This window comes from Brachionichthys hirsutus, chromosome 11 (assembly GCF_040956055.1).
Source record: "Brachionichthys hirsutus isolate HB-005 chromosome 11, CSIRO-AGI_Bhir_v1, whole genome shotgun sequence".
NCBI lineage: Eukaryota > Metazoa > Chordata > Actinopteri > Lophiiformes > Brachionichthyidae > Brachionichthys > Brachionichthys hirsutus.
The window spans coordinates 12,375,486-12,396,706 of NC_090907.1; the positions used below are offsets into that span (position 1 = coordinate 12,375,486).

At 42.2% G+C, this 21,221-nt stretch overlaps 1 protein-coding gene across 1 annotated transcript; it reads left to right on the forward strand.

Annotated features, from left to right (window-relative positions):
- Positions 1–319: 319 nt before the first annotated feature.
- gosr1 (golgi SNAP receptor complex member 1) lies at positions 320–16,815 on the forward strand. Its single transcript, XM_068745302.1, has 10 exons — positions 320–369; positions 636–747; positions 2,363–2,365; positions 2,531–2,618; positions 2,881–2,988; positions 3,157–3,248; positions 9,581–9,655; positions 14,816–14,845; positions 15,253–15,335; positions 15,932–16,815. The coding sequence occupies exons 1-10, from the start codon at positions 336–338 to the stop codon at positions 16,054–16,056; spliced, it is 750 nt and encodes a 249-aa protein (XP_068601403.1). The 5' UTR covers positions 320–335; the 3' UTR covers positions 16,057–16,815.
- Positions 16,816–21,221: the final 4,406 nt, after the last annotated feature.

A 21,221-nucleotide genomic window follows, 5' to 3' on the forward strand; every position in this document is an offset into this window, starting at 1 on the left:
AGTACATTAAACTCAAAATGTGTTTTAGAGTGAATGTGACTTGTCAAAACAGAGCTTGTCAAAACAATGCTATTTACTGTTTGTTTTAAATAAAGAAATACAATTAATATCATGCAGAATTGAGTTCAGCCCCTCCAGAATATTTCCTGTTTCCCGTGGAAACAATAATTGCCAATCCCTGCTGTACGCGGCGACTGGGCGCAGTTCCTCCTGAGAGACTCAGCTGAGGGCGAAAAAGACGAGGCGTTTTGATTGGGTGATAAGACGTGACGTCCTCTACTGACACGTGACACAACCCGGAACTGTGTGACGTCCTTACTCCTGACACAACAAAGATGGCAGGACTCGGAGGAAGCGCTTATTGGGAAGGTAAGGCGGCGACATTGCGCTGGGTTGTCAGTGAGTATTAGTCCGGTTGGGTGTCTTTCACGTCAGCGGTTCGTTAACGACAGCCGCTCGGCGGGCTTTGGCTGGTTTTTCTCGCCGTTTAGACATTCCTTTCGGGTCACGAAGGAGCAGCAAAGCTAACAAAGTCGTCACCTAATGTTACTGTTGTTGCTGCGTCGTCACGTCAAAGCCTCGTTGAATGAGCGGCGACATGTTGTTTTGTTTTTTTCATTATGTCTGCGTTACAGACCTGCGGAAGCAGGCCAGACAGCTGGAGAACGAGCTCGACCTGAAGCTGGTCTCCTTCAGTAAACTGTGTACCAGCTACAGCAGCTCACGGGAAGGACGGCGAAGCGACACGTAAGTCTCCGTCGTTCATATTGAGGATGTCCGGTGTGGAAAGCTGCAGGCTGGAAGAGAGTATAAGCAACATATCTGTTCCGACCACAAATCAATTGTTTAATATCCGTGTGTGTGTCGGGCTGTCGGCATTACTTTAAAATCCAGTACCCCTTAAACTTCCATATTATGAAAAACGTACTTTTCACGTGTTTCTATACTATTATGGTGATTTTGGGTCCTTATCAACCCCAAAACAGCTCAATAAACAGTCCAGTCAAGCCTTTGTAGTTTGGGTAGGTCTGTAATCACCTACTGAAACGCGTCTGGAAGAAATTGCGTCCATCATGAGTCAAGCGGGGCAAACGTGCACAAGATGGGCATGCGTCCCTGTGTCTGCGCTCTATTCACCGTCACGGTGACCAGGAAGCTGAGCCGAAATGGTAAATGGTAAATGTTCTGCACTTATATAGACAGCGTCCCTCATTTCTGTCCCAAACAGATGCTGCAGGACAGCGTCCCTCATTCCTGTCTCAAACAGATTCTGCAGGACAGCGTCCCTCATTTCTGTCCCAAACAGATGCTGCAGGACAGCGTCCCTCATTTCTGTCTCAAACAGATGCTGCAGGACAGCGTCCCTCTTTTCTGTCCCAAACAGATGCTGCAGGACAGCGTCCCTCATGTCTGTCCCAAACGGATGCTGCAGGACAGCGTCCCTCATTTCTGTCTCAAACAGATGCTGCAGGACAGCGTCCCTTATTTCTGTCTCAAACAGATGCTGCAGGACAGCGTCCCTCATTTCTGTCTCAAACAGATGCTGCAGGACAGCGTCCCTCATTTCTGTCTCAAACAGATGCTGCAGGACAGCGTCCCTCATTTCTGTCTCAAACAGATGCTGCAGGACAGCGTCCCTCATTTCTGTCTCAAACAGATGCTGCAGGACAGCGTCCCTCATTTCTGTCTCAAACAGATGCTGCAGGACAGCGTCCCTCATTTTCTGTCTCAAACAGATGCTGCAGGACAGCGTCCCTCATTTCTGTCTCAAACAGATGCTGCAGGACAGCGTCCCTCATTTCTGTCTCAAACAGATGCTGCAGGACAGCGTCCCTCATGTCTGTCCCAAACGGATGCTGCAGGACAGCGTCCCTCATTTCTGTCTCAAACAGATGCTGCAGGACAGCGTCCCTTATTTCTGTCTCAAACAGATGCTGCAGGACAGCGTCCCTCATTTCTGTCTCAAACAGATGCTGCAGGACAGCGTCCCTCATTTCTGTCTCAAACAGATGCTGCAGGACAGCGTCCCTCATTTCTGTCTCAAACAGATGCTGCAGGACAGCGTCCCTCATTTCTGTCTCAAACAGATGCTGCAGGACAGCGTCCCTCATTTCTGTCTCAAACAGATGCTGCAGGACAGCGTCCCTCATTTCTGTCTCAAACAGATGCTGCAGGACAGCGTCCCTCATTTTCTGTCTCAAACAGATGCTGCAGGACAGCGTCCCTCATTTCTGTCTCAAACAGATGCTGCAGGACAGCGTCCCTCATTTCTGTCTCAAACAGCTCCGTCAGAAATGCCTCTGAAAATGAACTAAGTTAATTGTGTGCACGAAAACGAGGATTTCTTCCAGACGTGTTTCAGGAGGTGATTACAGACCTACCCAAACTACGAGGGATTGACTGGATGGTTTATTTAACTGTTTTTGGGTCAATCAGGACCCAACATCACCAGAATAGTGTAGAAACATGGGGAAGGTGAGTTTTTCATAAAAAGGGACCTTTAATGATTCTCAGTTCTTTCTTTTTCAAGGTCAGACACCACTCCGTTGCTGAACAACTCTACCCAGGACAGGATGTTTGACACCATGTCAGTGGAGATTGAACAACTGCTGGCCAAGGTAGGTAAACTCTCACAGGTTTTTGTACACAATACAGTACTTAAAATGGATCACACGTGTCTAAGTCACAGCCAGTGACTGCCAGAACGCAGTGTGTTATATCATTGGATTATTTGCAATGTAAGATCATATAAAATGACGAATACTTGAGTTGATATTTGTACATGTGGCATATTGAAATGTCTTTCTGAGTGGGTCCTGAAGTCATGTCTTGAATCATGGATTTCTTTATGGTTTTAATTTATTTCCATCTCCCTGTAAGCTGACAGCAGTCAATGACAAGATGGCGGAGTACACCAACACCCCGGGCACCGCGTCTCTCAATGCTGCACTCATGCACACGCTGCAGAGACACAGAGACATCCTACAGGTTTGTCTTCTTTTCGTTTTGTTGTATTTGTATTTTTGTTAATTTCCATCCTTTTTCTGAATTATATATCTAAAAAAAGATTTGTTAGTGCTTTTGGAGGCACAGCAGCCCCCGAGTTGGTCTTAGCGGTTTGTTCCAATACTCTTTTGGATGTTTGTTTGTGTTTAGGATTACACACACGAATTTCACAAAACCAAAGGCAACTTCATGGCCATCCGTGAAAGAGAGGACCTGCTTGGGTCCGTCAGGAAAGACATTGAGTGAGTACCTGGCAAAGATAACCGCTCGACTAAAGGCTATTCAGTCACTGCTGACATCGACACTGCAGCTGCAGTATGTCCTTTGTTTCTAACGTATTTCACATGCACATCATATATTTCTGCATCAGCTGCATATGTGATTGTCAACGGGTCGTTTTTATCTGTTCAGGAATTGGCTCATGCATGATCACTGATGTACACAGAGACCAGGGTACTTCACAGACTGCTATATTATCAGTGTGCTTGATACGACGTGTGAGCACGGTCAGGGAGTGACTCGATGAAACGATGCACTTCATGCAGCTCGACAATAAACTGGCATCTTGCTCGTGCGCTGCGTTACATCGTCCTTCGGCAGCTTGTGATTAAACACTGCTAACCTATTTGAAAATCCCTTTTATCAACATACTAACGTATTATTATCTAGTGGTCAGCTGCACATAACTCGACTTCTAAATGTGTATGATCCCTTGGGATTGGCCCCTCATGCATCATCTGATTAAATCACGTTAGTAAGGACTGACCCTGCTAACAGGCGCAGTGCTGATGAATCCAATCGATGCACAGAAATGTTAGTGCTCTGCCTAACAATGACTAATGTGCATCGGGACCATCTGAACGTACAAGGAGAAGAATTACAAAGACTGCTTCAGTTTCGGGAGAGGGCTGTGAATCGTTTAGTCATGATTTATATGAGAGCGACTTGACCCCAACCTCTTTCAGCTACCTTTGTGATTATAAAGTCGGCATCGACCGATATGGCCGATATTCATTTGCAGTAAAAGTGAAATGTTGGATTAAAAATTTTGAATAATAGGAACTCCAACACTTAACTTCGTTTAAATCTTAAACAAATCTTTGTTTGAAAATTGTAACAAAGTGCAGGGAGCTCAGCAGCATGTCTAATAAAGTTAAATGACAAATTAAACAAACCAAATAGCTCCCTGACATGTTAAATAAAACGCAGTTATAAAGTAAATAACTTTGCCCGTGCCATAGCTCTGCGTCTAACCAATCAGATGGTGCTGTGGGTGGGACAATGCTGGAGTAGTGACTGCAGACGGAGGCGTCGCTGCGTTGGTGCCAAGATGAGAGTTTTATGTTGATCTCTTATCGGCCATTGGATTAGTTATCGGTCGAATATCGGTCGATGCCTATTATGAAGGCATTCGTGTCCCGGACAGATGGAATGTTATCTTTATTATTTTTCACTGAATTGCAACTTCTGAGAAATAACAAATCTGTGAGCTCAGTTCTCGCCTACATTTATAAATCGCTTGGGTCCCTTCAGATCGTCTGAGGGGCTTGTCGATTAAAATCAGTGGATAGTATTTTATCCAAGTTTATTCAGGAGGGTTTTCTACAGGATGAAAAAAAACTGATTATACTGTCCTAAATGTAGATCTGTAACTTGGTTTGGATCAAATGTATTTGAGACACAATTTGTTTTATCAGCAAAAGAAAGTGGGCTATAAATATAGATTAAGAATGTGTATTCAGTGTATTAAGATCTTTTTGTCAGATGCCGCTGTGGTAACCTGAAATATAATTACAAGCATTCTGTCAACCCATGACTCCTGTTCCTGGTTCCTGGAGAGGGAAGACAAAAGACAACCCATTGTCATTCCCTACATTGTTTCTGAGGATTTTAGAGAATTTTCAGTAAACACAAGATTCCCACACACGTGAAACACCCTGAGACAAAACTCCCAGACACAAACAGCAATGTAGCGTTGCTCTCCAGTGCAGTGACGAATGCAGCGTCTTGGACATTGGAGAGACCAAACAAGTACTCCACAAGCATCTGGCTCAACACAGGAGAGCCAACTCCCCAGGATGACTCAGCAGTCCACCTGCACGTGGAAGACACATGACACTCCTTTGAGGACAGTAATGTCCAGGTTTTAGCCAGGGAAGAGAGATAGTTTGAGAGGGGAGTTAAAGAAGCTATTTTCATCAAACTGGAGAAACCATCCCGGAACAGAGGATTATTATTATTATCCCCAAAATCCACAATCCCCAGCCACATCTGGATGCATCTCTGCATAACGGCTCACCTGAGGGTGAGGGGGGGGGGCAACAACTCTTCACCTTTTGGATGCAAATGACTCCAGATCAGGTTTCATGACTGCCAGGCAGCGTGAGCATCTCAGTATGAGACCTGTCATCCACATGAAACTGCATTTTTCTCCATCCAAAGTGAAGATTTTTGAAAACTCTGGTTACACGTATGCGTGTGGACGCCTGTAAACGGAGTTTTAGGTTTCGTAACGTCTTACCTGCGACTAAACGGCTGAGATCCTGTGTGTGTGTGTGTGACCTGTGTTTACATTCAGAAACAGCACGGATGCCTTCAAAACATTTTGCTTATTGCTTACTTGTTGACTTTATATTCCAAAACTACGTTTGGAGCAATTCTGCCTCCTTGTCGGGCCACGCGAACGGGCCTGGCGCCATGGGGAAGGATATTCGGCTACGTGCGTACACGGCCTCAAGGGGATTAAGGTCCGGGGAGTTTCCTGGACATGGACCTAAAATGTTGAAGGTTTGTTCCTTGAGCCACAGAGTCATCAGTTTTGTCTTATGGCAAGGTGCTTTATCATGCACGGCGTTGTAAATGACCAAACTGTTCTTGGATGGTTGTGGGAAGTTGCTCTTGGACAATTTTTATTATTATTATTTTTTATTCATAGCTGGGGATTTTTGGCAAAAATGTGAGTGAGCCCACACCTTTGGCTGACATGCAACCCCGCCTCAATGTTCTTGGAGTGCTTTGCCGTTGGCAATCACACAAGCCTGATGGCAGAGCTCGCCTTTTTCTATTCTGGACAAGCTTTTTATCCAGATTCCACAAATGGAGAAAGGGGATTCGTCAGAGAAGATGACTTTACCCTCGTCTTCAGCAGTCCAGTCCCTGTACCTTTTGTAGAAGATCAGTCTTTTCCAGATGTTCTGCTGCCCTTCTTGACATCAGGCCATCCTCCAAACACCCTCAAAGTCATTATGGATGCCAACATGTTTGTAATGATGCAGCCTCAGCACAGAAACTTCACGTCTATGATGAAACTATTTTAGGATGTCTTGGATTAAAAAAACAAAATCTAATCTATAATACCTTTGTCAGAGTTCTATGGCATTGAACATGACAATGGGGGAAAAGCATGAACTCTGAAATATGACTGGCTCTTTAAACAGAAATTGTTGTAGCTAACTTTGCTATGATGCTGTTGGAGAAAATTACATCGCTGTTGGCCTTTTGGAGAATCTAATGCTGGCTGGTAAGCTTTAAGTTGTCCGTCCCAGTATTAAGGAGCATGTACTCGCTCCTCCACTGAAATGATTAGCATCTCTTAGACAGTACAGCCATTGCCAAGGATACAGGAAATCTCATGTCATCATGTACATTATAAAAACCGACACATGCCTGAGAGAATGATTGCCAATTTAAGGAAAGTTCACCGCTACTAGTTTGGATTATTAAAATAAGATGCGAAGTCTGAGACGGGGTAAAAGATAGACATGATTTTAGGAATGGCTAATTGGAAGGTAAGATTTTTGTTATTGTGAAGTTCAGATGGAGAACATTTATAAATACAGGAGATCCCCTTGAAGGCACTTCACTTTGCTGTGTAGGGAGTCTGTCCAGCGTGATGCTGCTGTTAAGTAATGGGCTGGTTGCACAGCAGATATTTAGATTGATCACAGCAGGAAACTCATGGGTGGGCTTTATAACGCTAATGGACGTTCACTTCCATTGAACTGAGATGGTACTAAGTGGAATAGAGCGATCATCAATAAATATGTGAATTTCCAGCTATTACTCGTGAAAATGCTGCGGCAGTCCATTACTTTGCTGAGGTGAAGTGGAACTGGGTTCTTTTTTATAGAAGATTGTGCCTTTGCACCATTTCCTGCATTACTTTATGAAGTTCATAAGGTTTGTTTATTAGGGGATAGCTACTGACTATTGTCTTCTTTATTGTTTCAAATTTGCATCATAAACAACAAATTTTAGAAAATCTTAATGCAACACATTGTGTTGAGATAATAATGCGACACAAGATGTATACGGGGAGGGAAATGCTTAAATCAGTTCATGCTGAGCTTTGCAGACGTTCATGCGGTTGAGTGAGTTCTACAGTCCTGCATTTATCAGCAGAGGGCAGCAAGGACCTTGGCTCTGTCTCGAAGCTGCAGTGGGTGTTTCTTATCCATATCTATGCTGATTAAGAGAAGTTGTGCACACTGCCATTTATGCTGGAACCCAAGGGAGCAATATGGCATTTTATCAAACACTATCAATATATGTGTGTGTCCTCTCGCAACTTGTCACACACACACACACACTGATGCACCATTCGTAGCAGCAGAATGAAGCAAAAGCCAGCTCGGATCAAACACTCCTTCGGCTCCTGCTTTGATTCCAAATGTCAGCAACAGAAATGACATTGAGTCTTTACATCAGTGCCCTTTTTAAAAAGCCTGACTGGAGTAATGAAATCATTTCTTATGTCAATTAAATTATAAAATCATTGTAACTTTAAATTTACCTTTTTAAATATTTTTCTCAATATTATTGTTTTCTTTATTAATGCACTATCTGCATACTGCTGATTTAGTAATTCTGACTATTAGGTGAATGGGGTCTCCCATTTATGGTATGTCTGTATACGTACTCTTTGTGTTGTACAGTTCCTTTCACCTCTTCTGCTCATTGTTCCCCAATAGGAGGGTGGGGCTGTATTAAACCACCAGAAACCATGGGGCTGAAAGTCAGCTGTTCATCGATGCTGGTAGTTGGAGTGGCTGTGATGTGTTTATTCTGGATAGCATCGCACCCTCCCCATTAAGTTTGGCTGCTTTGCTGCCCGATAGATCAGTAAATAAGCATTCCTGTTCTTTTATTAACCTGGGATTTTTTTCAATTCTAAAATATGATGTTAAGAGAACATCTCACTTTGATAATGCATATGTGTTGCAAGAATTGCAAGCCATAAAATCAATATTGTATTAACCGTTCTAACGCAGACTCCTGACAACCCACTCTGAACCATTGTCCTTCTTGAAGTATATGAGGTCAGGCTAAATGTTTATCTTGGCCCTTTCTCACGATCCATTGTGGGTCTTCAAGCTATTTCGTGTCATGTAGATTTGTGACTTTGGGTTTGAATTTCTTTGCCATTGCATCAGATAACCAGACATTCCTTCTATATTTGACCCTGCTCTGGAAAAAAGAAGACACTCTGTTCTTCCAAATTATCTGGGGTTTGAGCAACCTTAGAATTTCAAGTCATGATTGATCTCGAAGACTTTCACATAGGGCTGCACGATGTGTCAAAAAAAATTGTCATCGCGATATTGGCATGTGCGATGTCCATATCGGAAATAAGTCCGATCATTTCTTTACACGCACACTTTGACCAATCCGGCGCAAACTTAAATGGGTCCGAAGGTGTGGCTTCGCTATTGGCCAGAGCGAGCATATGCTCTCAGCGGAGGATGTAACTCGGTAGCAAAACCCTTTCTACCCAACATCATCGGACTGGTTTTCTGATCTGTGCTTCTACAACCACACAGTTACTATGTTAAGTTGCTGCTAATGTAAATCGAATATTTCCTCCTTAATTCATATTAAAAGCTTTCCGTTTCTGAACCACAGGAAGGCTTTTTACTCTAAAGCAGAGACAGGGAATCCACTGGCTTTGGAGGTGACAGCTATTTGGTAAAAAAAACAACCAAAACTGTTATTGTTAAATGTTCTTTTATTTATATTGTATTTATTCTGTGTTAAATTGTTTTTTTTGTGTTCTGTTGCCTGGAGTTGCCAGGCTGTCTCGTTGTTCCTAGAATGACTATAAAGTTATTTTGTATTTTTGACTTCTTGACTTGGTTGGCCAGTTTATTTAGCAGGATCAAAATGAATGGATAATGTGGCTGTGGTGGCATGGACCTTTAATAGCTGCCATGAAAAACAACATATGACCAAGGTATGGTGAGACTTCCTTAAATGAGGTTGTTGATCAGGCTGCAGCGGGTGGAGACAGCTACGACTGCTCTGCCTGCACATGTATCTTAAATGCTGCTGGACCACAGTGTAATTGATCAGGTTGTGCCGTTCTATTGAAAAGTTTTGTTGAGATTTTATGGCAGCTGACGTTTAATGAGTAGTATATTAATACTGTCCATGTGTTTGCCTCTTACCCCCAACATGCAGCTAAGCCAAGTCCAATACGGACTGAGCTACTGTCGACCCTTTGTTAATTCACGTTCCTTTGTGTAATTTGTGATGGGTTTATTCAAAGTGAAAGGCTTGTTTACCTTGTTCATTTCAGGACCTACAAGAGTGGCTCTGGTGTGAACAACAGAAGAACAGAGCTGTTTCTAAAGGAGCATGAACACCTAAGAAAGTGAGTTCTTTGCTTTTTACATTTTTATTTTTAAATAATGCACTCCATAAAACAAGAATCTTAATGACTGGATTTTGGTTTATCAATCCCGGGTTTAAATGTAAAATATAGTAGCCATTTCTTCAACCAGAGGTTTTCAGTCTTTCGTAGCCAAGCAGAAGTACAATAGCTGATCTTCAACACGCAGCCTCTTGAAATAACGCTAGCTACTGTTTTCACGTGAGGCCCTGGCAACCCTTTGTACTTTGTCTTTTGTGCTTTTACTTGCTGGCTCATGGAAAGCCTCTTATTCATTATGTTGCTTTCATTAATCTAAGCCTTATTGCATAATGGAGGATGGAGGAAAAAATGCATATCAGGTTTGAGTGCTTTCTTGGCTTGTCAAGACAGAAACCTTGATTCACCAATATTGCTAAAGGTTATTTCTGTCTGCCTCGTGTCCTTTTATTTTCTTCCTTGAGAAAAAGGATTTTTCTCAAGCTTCTTGCTTTCCTGTTTTATTCAAACAATGCTGCACTTTGCTGAAGTGACCGCTGATTTGACAAAACAAGAACAGGATCCACCAATTCAATTGATGATGAATATATTTATTAGATAGAATGTTAGAGCAGTACAAGTACAGTCAAACAGTAGCATGTATTACAGTACAAGTACAGTCAAACATCCTGTCTAAGAGGAGCATTTCAAAAAAGCCCTTGCGGTCTTGTTTCCGTTGAAAGTCCTTAGTACATAACTCATCGACATGTAACAATACCAATATAAATATATTACTCCGTAGATGCAAAATAACAATAAATTAAAGACACATAATATGTACAACGTAGGTGGAGACGGAGGCAAGGCAAAACTTCCCTTTAACAGCTGGAAACCTTGGATATAACCTAAGACTCACAGTGGGCGGCCATCTGTCTTGACCGGTTGAGTTCAGAAGGAGAGAGAGACAATGACAGAGCGGGAGAGACGGAGAGAAAGACAGGTAGGAGGAGAGTCCAAAAAAAGAGGAGAGAGAGTAGAGAGACAGAGAGCAGGAGCAGACGAAAACAATGTATTTACACTACATCCAGTGGTTTTCAACACATAGGCTGCCTAGCAAGCCACTCACTCAAGAGCTGCTATATAAAACTATAAATGCTGATGCTATCGATAGGGACAACAGGGTTGATAGCCACAGGTCCAGGTTAGGCAGCGCCACGGATAGAAGAACCCGGAGACAGAAAGAGGGACAAACAGAGGGAGAGGGAGCACAAGACGACAGGGACGAATTTACAACATGAATAATCAGATAGAGAGGGAGGAGCTCGTAGGAGGTTATGCCACCAGTGTTGGCATATTGATTATTGTATTGATTAACTATAAGCTTTGTTAAAAAGGAAAGTCTTTAGTCTACTCTTGAACATAGAGATGGTGTCTGTCTCACGAACCGAAGCAGGGAGCTGATTCCAGAATAAAGGAGCCTGATAACTGAAAGCTCCGCCCCCCACAGGACTGGCTGGATTAATTTCCATGTTGGGAGTGACAGACTAAGAATATGACTTTCAAATGAGATGTTGTTTAATTTGGAGTTTGGAGTTATAGATTGCTCCAAATCCACCTCCTCGGCCGGCGTCTCGAGAAATGTGAGAGTTAACGTAACTGGAAGGAGTGGCTTCATTTAAACTGAAATAATCTTCAGGATCCAGCCAGGTGTCAGTCAAACAGAAAATATCTGGGATTTATCTGGGGGCGGGGGGTTGACTGATTTAAAGGATGATTATTGATCATAGATAGGTTTAGAACTACATGTCTATCCATGTCCAGAGTTTTGGTTGGCTCGGCCAGATTTCTAGAAATGAGAGCTGCACCATCAAAAGTAGGGGCAGGGGGCCAGAGAAAACTACGAAGTCCGACGTAGTTTGGGCAAAACCACACACCGACTCAACGTTAATTTTGCTGACGTTTGACTAGCGTAGCCGGACGTCATTGTAATTCACATCGGCACTAATCTATGAAGCCCACATTGTTTTGTGACGTATTACACTGAACCTCTGATTTGCTGCAGCCGCCAGCGTTTCTAGCAGGCAAGCCCTTGTGCCAATCCAGCACAATTTATCAGGATATTAATGATGAAATTAAACCACAACCCATGTTAGAGGAAATCCCTAGGGGGGAGGGGAAATGAGAGAATGGCGATGAGAATCGAGTTACATTTGATTGATCCTATTAGCGCCATAAAACAGGAAAGAGGGCCTTAAGTGAAAAGACCTCGGATGTGTTAGTGGCCAGAGCATTTGTCTGAAGTCTTGCTGAGGGAGGGGCACAATCTTTCAATAGAGGAGGCATTCCAATTAAAATCTCTCCTGGAATGGTCTGTAATGCTCTCTCTGTCTAAAAGGTGGTTTTATGAATAATTAGAGCTTAAGTGATTTGATCATGAAATGTTTGTTCTAGTGTTGTAGTTCAACTAGAAGGCATCTCAGTGTCCACCAGCACCGCTGCCAAGAATCTGGGGGTAATCTTTGATCAGGACCAGATAAAGCACATTTCAAGGACTGCATTCTTTCTCTGCCCAAAAAGGTCCATTAAACATCTTCAGTTAATCCAGAACGCAGCAGCTCGTGTTCTGACAGGAACCAGGCTGAGAGAACACATTTCCCCTGTTCTGGCATCTCTGCATTGGCTTCCTGTTAGAGAACAAATTGAATATAAAATCCTTCTGCTGAAAGCCCTCAACAGCCAGGCCCCTCCTTACATTACAGAGCTGATTATCCCATATTGCCCCACTAGAACCCTGTGGTCCCAAAATGCTGGCCTGCTCTTGGTTCCAAAAATGTCCAACATCAGACAGGGGGGCGGAGCTTTCAGTTATCAAGCTCCTTTATTGTGGAATCAGCTCCCTGTTTTGGTTCGTCAGACAGACACCATCTCTATGTTCAAGAGTAGACTAAAGACTTTCCTTTTTACCAAAGCTTATAGTTAATCAATACAATACTCAATATGCTGTCATAGGCCAGCACTGGTGGCTTAACCTCCTATGACACGCTAAGCTCCTCCCTCTCTATCTGATTATTCATGTTATAAATATATGTCAGTAATCTCTCTCTTCCCTGTAGTCTTGTGCTCTCTCTCCCTCTGTTTGTCCCTCTTTCTGTCTCTGTCTGCAGCTCCTTCTGTCCGTGGGGCTGCAGAACCTGGACCTGTGGCCCTCACCACTGATCCACATCGCTAGCATTAGCATTTCCAGTCTTATACATCTTGTTTTTGTCTGCTCCTGCTCTGTCTCTCTATCGCTTCCCTATCCATCTCCTTGTTTTTGACTCTTCTCCTACCTGTCATTCTCTCTCTCTCTCTCTCTCTGTGTTGTGATCTGGCACTATAGAAATAAAATTGAATTGAATTGAATCATCTGGAAGGCTTTGATAGGATTGTTTAAAGTTAACATTTCCCGATGAGGTGATAGACAGTAGCAGCTTTTGGTGTGACAATGATTTTCCTGAGGCAGCCTCCGGTAGTTTACAAGCACCTTTAATACTCTAGCAGGCAGCGGTTAACTTGAGGCTGTTAATTCAGGATCATCAGAATGATTTATTGATCCCAGAGGGACATTCTATTAGCAACAGTGCTCCACTCAATAAACTTAGAAATAAAAAAAAGTACAGTGATAGAAATATAATGGACGCAATAGATGGTTTTCAATGACGTATTGTGTAAATTTTATTGCCACAGGAATTAAAGACCTTCTATGGCGTTCAGTTTTTGAGGTGGGCGCTCTTAGTCTCGTCTGTGTGCTCCTGTGTTGTACCACGAGCTGATGTATGGGGTGGGTGGAGCTGTCCAGAATGCTCTTTAGTATCTGAAGCATCCTCTCTGCTCTCTCACTCGCTCTAAAGAGTCCAGTTTCACCTCCACAACATCCCCTGCTTTGCAGATCAGTTTGCGGAGTCTGTTTGCGTCCGTGACCCTCAGCCTGCTGCACCAGCACACCAAAGCAAACAGGATGGCACTAGAGACCACAGACTCCTAGAACATTATCAGCATCGTCCGGCAGATGTTGAAGGACCTGAGCCTCCTCAGGAAATAGAGGTGGCTTTGGCCTTTCTTATAAAGGGCTTCAGTGTTCCTAGCCTGGACCCCCTGGATGTAAACGGGGGTCATTGGAGACTTTGTCCTACTTAGGTCCACCACCAGTTCCTTTGTCTTTGCTGCAGGTGCTTCAGCTCACACCACATGACGGTCATTGACCACAGCCCTGTACTCCGACTCTCAGAGCCAATATTACTGATCACTGTCTGAAACACAGCTCTGCAGGCGTACATACTGCGGCCTGCCAGTCAGGTAATCAGGTAATCAGTAATCCATGACACGAGAGGGACTCCAACCTGCATCTCAGTCAGCTTTTAAAAGACACGAACAACTTGGAAACTAGTGTTGAAACTACATGGGATGAGCTGATATTATGGTCTTGGTGATAATTAAGTCCATCCATCCATTTTCTTCCGCTTATCCGGGGCCGGGTCGCGGGGGCAGCAGCCCAAGCAGGGAAGCCCAGACTTCCCTCTCCCCGGCCACTTCCTCTAGCTCTTCCGGGGGGATCCCAAGGCGTTCCCAGGCCAGCGTGTCCTGGGTCTTCCCCGTGGTCTCCTCCCGGTGGGACGTGCCCTGAACACCTCCCCAGGGAGGCGTCCAGGAGGCATCCTGAATAGATGCCCGAGCCACCTCATCTGAATGCGGAGGGGCATCAACTCGACTCACCCAATCTCTAAGGCAGAGCCCAGCCCCCCTCATTTCAGCCACTTGTACCCGCGACCTTGTTCTTTCGGTCATGATAATTAAGTGATGAATGTAAATTTATTTATTAAATAAATTATTATTAAATGTATTTAATAATAAATTATTTATTAAATAAATTATTATTAAATGTGTTTAATAAATACATTTACCAGTAGTGATTGATACGGAGCAGAAGAAAGATAAGGGAAATAGAGTCCCTGCAGGCTGCTTTGAATTGAATTTAGCTCTTGTCTATCTTCGTGTCACACAGTAACATGCATTAGACTTTTAATTAGACTTGAGTTTAGTATTGATCACTGAAACTGACAGTGATGGCCTCGTGTCGGTTACCATTCCATGTTTTTGCTTCACTGCCTCTTGTCAATATTCAACCTCTTTTTCTTGTGTTCATAGCTCGGACCGGCTAATGGATGACACGATAAGGTAGGTCCTGCTGTCTGTCCTGTTTTTTATGAGACAGCTCCCACGCTCTTTTCCTTTGTCTTACTATAGATCTACAAAGACACAATGCAGCTCCTTCTGACCTTCCCTGTACTTCTCCATTGCTAGCAATCACATAGAGCAGTCACTGGCAATGGAACTCTCCCTTGTGCAATGCTTAAAATGGTAGTGATGGCTGGATCAGTAAAACGAAGGCCTAAGTGAACAGAACTCGGGGAAATGACCAGCCATGGGGCCATCTTCATGTGTTTTTCATTCTGCCCTGAGTGAAATACTTTTCTAATCCTACATGGCCCGACTGGTCGTCAGACACACTACAATGCTAATGATGACAAACACATGTAGAACAATCCTGTCCTTTCTCACCTAATGTTTCTCTTTTTCTATAGTATTGCCATGGCAACCAAGGAGAACATGACCTCTCAAAGGGGCATGCTGAAATCCATACAGAGCAGGGTCAACACACTGGCCAGTATCCTTTGTGTGGTGTACATGCACTGAAATCACTGCTGATGCTTAAGAAATCAATACTTGTATTGGGACAGTGATGAAATGAGGCTTTTTGTTTTCATGATTCCTTGGGAGGCACCAAGTACTGTGGTAAATTACCCTCAGTTTGTGTAGAAGCTAAATGATACTAGAGATGCTGCATCCCATCAGCATCGATAGATTATATTAACACAATTCACATTAAAGTCAGTTTTTTTTCATTCATGTCTACTAATGTTGTCTTGTAAAAGTTATTCTGTGAGGAGGATTTAAATCATAAAAGCCGAACATTATCAGAATCAAAAGTAATTTATTGTCAATAAGGTTTCACAGACTAGGGATTTTTCTCGGTGAAGTCATGCTACATGTAACAGTAATGACTAAGTTACAAAAAACACAAGTACAGAACACATCACAAAAACAGCGGCATCAGGAGTGGATACATAGATGTGTATTAGCAGCAGTAAAACTAATATAATCACGCAGTATCAGAGAATTCTTTACAAAATGTTTCTAATCCGGTTGGAAATACAAAAACTGCAATATTTGTGACCTTCCTTAGCTTTTCGATTTTCACAGACCGTTTCCCAACCATCAACAATCTCATCCAGCGAATCAACCTGCGGAAAAGACGGGACTCTCTCATCCTTGGCTCTGTGGTCGGCATCTGTACCGTTATCCTCCTGCTCTATGCCTTTCACTGAAGCTGGACGACATCTTGGAAGGAGCGGAACTCTGGTCCTATTTTATTTTCTATTATGGTGACATTGGGGGGGTTGAGCTCAGTGACTGTAGGACCCTGGAGGCTTCTGAACAGAGGGACCAACATAAAGTCCTGCTAGCTAGGGACGGATGTAGGGCTGTTGGTTGAGTGCTCTTCTGTCATCAATGGAAGTACACATAAGAGGAGATTTTAAACAAAACTAAGACTGGATCAGGAAGAAAAGAAGATAATCCCAAGAATGTGTTATGTGGAAGGATTTTGCTGATTAATATTTTGTTGTGGGCTGTAAAATATGAATTAATAAAGTATTCCCATCAGTAATGAGGTGTGGAACGCAACTCGATAACCTTTTATTTATTAGAGTATATGATTTCAACTGTTGAAGTTAAAGTGTCCTTTGTCTTTTCTGAAAGTTAACCAATATGATGCTACAACAGGGCTCATAAAAATGATTCATTTCACATTTGCAAAGCACAAATATACTCTAGCGATTATTTTTTTTCTGTGTTTTATGTTTCTAGACATTGAATATGACAGGAAATAAAATTTTCAGGCTGTATTTGAACTCTATTGTCACTGATATCCTCGGCTTCCTGGGAAGGCTGCTCTACATCTAGTGGAAATTCAGTTTGTGCATGGGACACTGCAACCTTTGCATTATTTGTTATTTTGAGTGTTTTCTTGTTGCTTTTCCTCTTTGTAAAGTACAATAAACCATATATATATTTTACTGCTGCTGAAACAAGATAAATGTGAATATTTCACAGTGCTCTGAAAAATTGTAATGTACATTTTGTAGTATTTTTGTCATAAAGACCAGGAAAACTCCAACAAAAAGAAAAAGCAGATGAATTGATCATGAAAAATAAGGTTGAGGCATACTTGAGTTAATATCAGAATTTCATAACCGTATGAGGTCAGCCGTTAAGTGTGTTTTATGTATGGATCTCACAAAACTGGCGCCGAAGCTACTGTACTTTGGGCTTGTCCCGTGAGGGGTCGCCACAGAAGATCAACCTTCTCCACTTCACCCTGTCCTTTGCATCGTCCTCCCCAACACTAGCCACTCTCATGTCCTCTCTCACTACGTCCATGTATCTTCTCCTGGGTCGTCCTCTAGCCCTGTTCCCTGGCAGTTCCATCCTCAGCATCCTTCTACCGATATAGTCCCTGTCTCTCCTCTGGACATGTCCAAACCATCAACGTCTGTCCCCTCTGACCTTGTCTCCAAAACGTCTGACCTTCACTGTCCCTCTTATTGTCTCATTTCTAATCCTGTCCAACCTGGTCACTCCCAAAGAGAACCTCAGCATCTTCATCTCCTCCACTTCTAGCTCTGCCTCCTGTCTTTTCCTCAGACACTGTCTCTAAGCCGTCCATCATGGCTGTCCTCACCACTGCGTTGCTGACCTTTCGAAGAAAGGAAGAGACTTAAAATAAACCACTAGCTTTATTTATGTTTTCCTCTGGTAGTTTGTGCTGAATTAAATTAACCTGCATTTTAACCCTCATTATCTACATTTAATCAGAGACGCAAACAAAGAGACCAAGAATGCATTTAAAACACAACACACTCAGTATTACTATGAGTGGACACAGTAATCGATTACAGCAGTACTCTGGATGGAAGATGGAAAGGTCTGAGCGATGTCCTCACCTTTACGAGGCTCATTGCTCACCATTCCACAACTGTGTTGGGTCCATCAGGGTCTGATTTTGTATATCATTAATCTGGTGCTGAGGTGCTGCAGGTGTAATGTCAGGGGGCGCGCCTGTGACCCCGGAGAACGTGTTTTTGTTTTTGCCGTACTTGATTAAAGTGTAATTGCACATCCACTCCAGTAGTTGGCAGTGGCGTCCTGATTGTCAGAGTGCGCGCGGGGAGCATTATCTCTATGGTGTTTGCACGCATGCGCCGCACACACAGCACAGAGCAGGCGATATGAAGAGCAGTTGTAAACAAACCCTCAAAAATAAAAACTATCCCTCTGTCCAATGACGCTGCTGCCAGACATATAAATGACATCGTAAACGATGATGTTATTTAATTTAATTTATTATTTAAAAAAAAAAATTAGAATCAAATGGGAGCCAGTCAAAATATTTGGATCAACCGCTTTATCCCCCTATAGTTTCCACAATTCTGTACGTCTCCCTTCTTCTTAAAAATAGGCCCGAGCACACTTCTCCTCTATTCCTCTGCCTTTAGATTTACAGTTTTGTTTCTAGTTAAATTTTTCAACACCTGTGATTGGATTTGATTGATGTTTTGCTTTCTTTGTCAGCATGTTAAGGTGGTGAACACTGCCAATATTATAGTTACATCAACATGCTAACATGTTGCTACATACCTGTGATTGCATCTTATTACTATGGCCTCACAGAACTGGCTTCTGGTTTCAAATTCCTCTAGCAGAGGCTTCTAATCCATTTTTTGTTTTTGTCATTTAACACACAATTTCCTTACAAACAGCATCAGAAGGCAAAACTTGGACCATGCACAGTAACATTTATTCCAGACATGCAAAATGTACACCACAGAGAGGAAAACTGGAACATACAGTTTACTGAAGTAACACAGTAAATGAAGTTTTACAGTTTAAGGTTTTTTTACTGACAGAAACAACATAATGTGTCATACATTTTGGTCATAAACGTGAAGATTCTTTGGAATTTTCTGCTTTCAGACAAACAATGCCTGCATTTACATGGACAACAGGTATTTAATCCTATCAGAGTTCGGATTAAAATTATGATCGGATGCATTGTGTTCATGGACCCTAAAAATATTGATCCGATTAGGACTTGCGTGTTCATGCATCACACTTTCAATCGTAATAAATTACTTTGACATGCGCAATTTATACCAAATATTCCGGAAATAGTAGGAGAAGAAAAAGCCATAGCGACTTCCAATGTTCCCTCTAATTTTTCATGCGTTTGAGCAAACACACAAACTCCCCGAGCAGTCCCTTGGACAACTTTGAGCAACATCATAATAATACTTTTTATTTTAAACGCACTTTACATTTGAAAGCAAATCTCAAAGTGCACAATAGTATAAAAATAAATAACATAAAAACAAGTGATAAAAATCAACAAATAAAACATAAAATCAACAACCAAAGGATGTGTGTACTGTGGTCCCGCGAGAGTCCTGGAACTCCGATTACAATGACGTCTATTAGATGCGTAAAAACACGTGAATCTCATTAGTGAGTGGCCGGTGCAGCCAGTCACCGGCCACTCACTGACTCAGTGGAAAATAACACAGAATGAATTTTTACGTGTTTATGTTATTTTTAATTTAGGTTGGAATTTTTGTTGTGCGCAACGTAGATTTTCGCTCCGCGAAGGGCGTATCAACTGTGCGTAATTACGTACGAGCGTAGAGGGAACGTTGGCGACTTCCTTTGTCAACAAAACATGGCTCCGCCCTTTTCTGCTTGAAACGTCAGTGTTATTTCGTGCGTTTTCCCCGTTTGCACTGTTAGTTTCCTCCTTTAATATCTCCTGCAACATGTTTGTCTCAGATATTGACCAATAGCAGCAGCGCGTGTAGCTGACGTCACAGACGTGCGCAGAAAGGACGGCTTGTACCGAAACATCGGAATAAGTGTTTTCTAGCACCCAGATCGGATCATCAATCGGTATAAACCACCCCCTCTCGATCGGGATGAAATCTTGATCGGATTGAGTTTGGTCGGGTCAGACTATTCCAATTTGGGTGTGTACATGAAGCATTTTTATTCCGATCAGGCTTTTAATCAGATTAAATTTGTCCATGTAAACACGGCCATTGTCATTATGTCTGACAATAAGTTGTAAATTCAATAAAAACAAATTTTACATAAAACATCGTGCAGTCCTGATACTCGATATGATTGCAGTTGTTCAGCTTTACATTAATGTTCAGTGAAGTACTTGGAAGATTGGCTTTAGCTGCAGAGTTGGATGGATCTCATCGCTCTTAATTACCTGATGTTTCTCTATTTTCACTTGTATGAGCTCTTAAACAAATGAATTCAGAAAATTATATTTTATTCATTTGTCAATGACTTCATTCAAATGATTCCTGATTTAAATTGCATAAGATAATGAGTAATCACTGATGAGCAAAGAAAAGCTCTGAATTTGAATGATGCTACATTGCCTTGCAGTGATGATGTTAGCATTTGTAGCATAAGCCGCTAATGTGTCGCTACAACTGTCCTGCGTATCCTGAGGGCCTTTAATACTGTGATTTAGAGAATACTTCTCAGTCAAAATCTAAATCTTATGGAATTAAATAAAGTGTAGAAGCCTGTTTGGCCTTAGCATGCATACATATTGCATATATATTATCCATTTAAATACAGTTTACACCAGAATAAGGATCAGAAACGGCATTCAGTGAGCAATGGCAGATAACATTCCATGTATAACAATGTAAGGGATGTAATGAAAAATGGTTGATGGGTTAGAGAAGTGGAACAAAGTCATATAAAAAATGGGCATCCACATACAAAGTGAAGCAACAAAGATGAAGGGCAGCAGCTGCTAAAGAGCAACACTGGTAGAACTCGCACTACTTCAAAAGTCCATGTGCAAATCTGTTAGCCTCTCAGACGCTCTCATTAAGCCACAAGAAAAACACAAACGTTTGCTTATCAATATTGAAGCATGCAGTTTGTCTCTTTTTTTGTTGTTGAAAATAATTATAACAAAAATTGTGTTTCCCGAGCCCTGAACAAAAGAAATCCAAGTGCTGATAAAAGTATTAATTGTGTCCTAACAAACCCAGCACCACTTGGCATACAAACACTTTTAGAAAATGCACATATATTCATATATCCATATTTCAAATATATTTGCAACTGTATATAATTTGAATGCATGAAGTTCAGTAAAGAATATATGAGGATTATATGCAACTGTCCACATTTTCAAATCCAAATCCAGAGGTCATTATTTTTCCAAAGCCCCGTCCCAGACACTGGAAATGTCTATTGTCCTAACATTCGGGTCATCGTCTTCATTTTAATTAGTCCATTATTCTAAAATGAAACATCTCTGAGTCATCTTGACCACATAAAAATCTTCTTTTCTCTTATTTCACCCTGAACTCTTCTACAGCAGGTTTGTTAATATGTCTGTTACTGGATT

Bases quoted from the DNA above. Each gene is read 5' to 3' on its own strand.
- gosr1 (XM_068745302.1), top strand. From the start codon at position 336: ATGGCAGGACTCGGAGGAAGCGCTTATTGGGAAG. The intron at 2,989-3,156 runs GTTTGTCTTCTT...GTTTGTGTTTAG, and splicing joins GACACAGAGACATCCTACAG to GATTACACACACGAATTTCA. The intron at 15,336-15,931 runs GTATCCTTTGTG...CGATTTTCACAG, and splicing joins CAGGGTCAACACACTGGCCA to ACCGTTTCCCAACCATCAAC.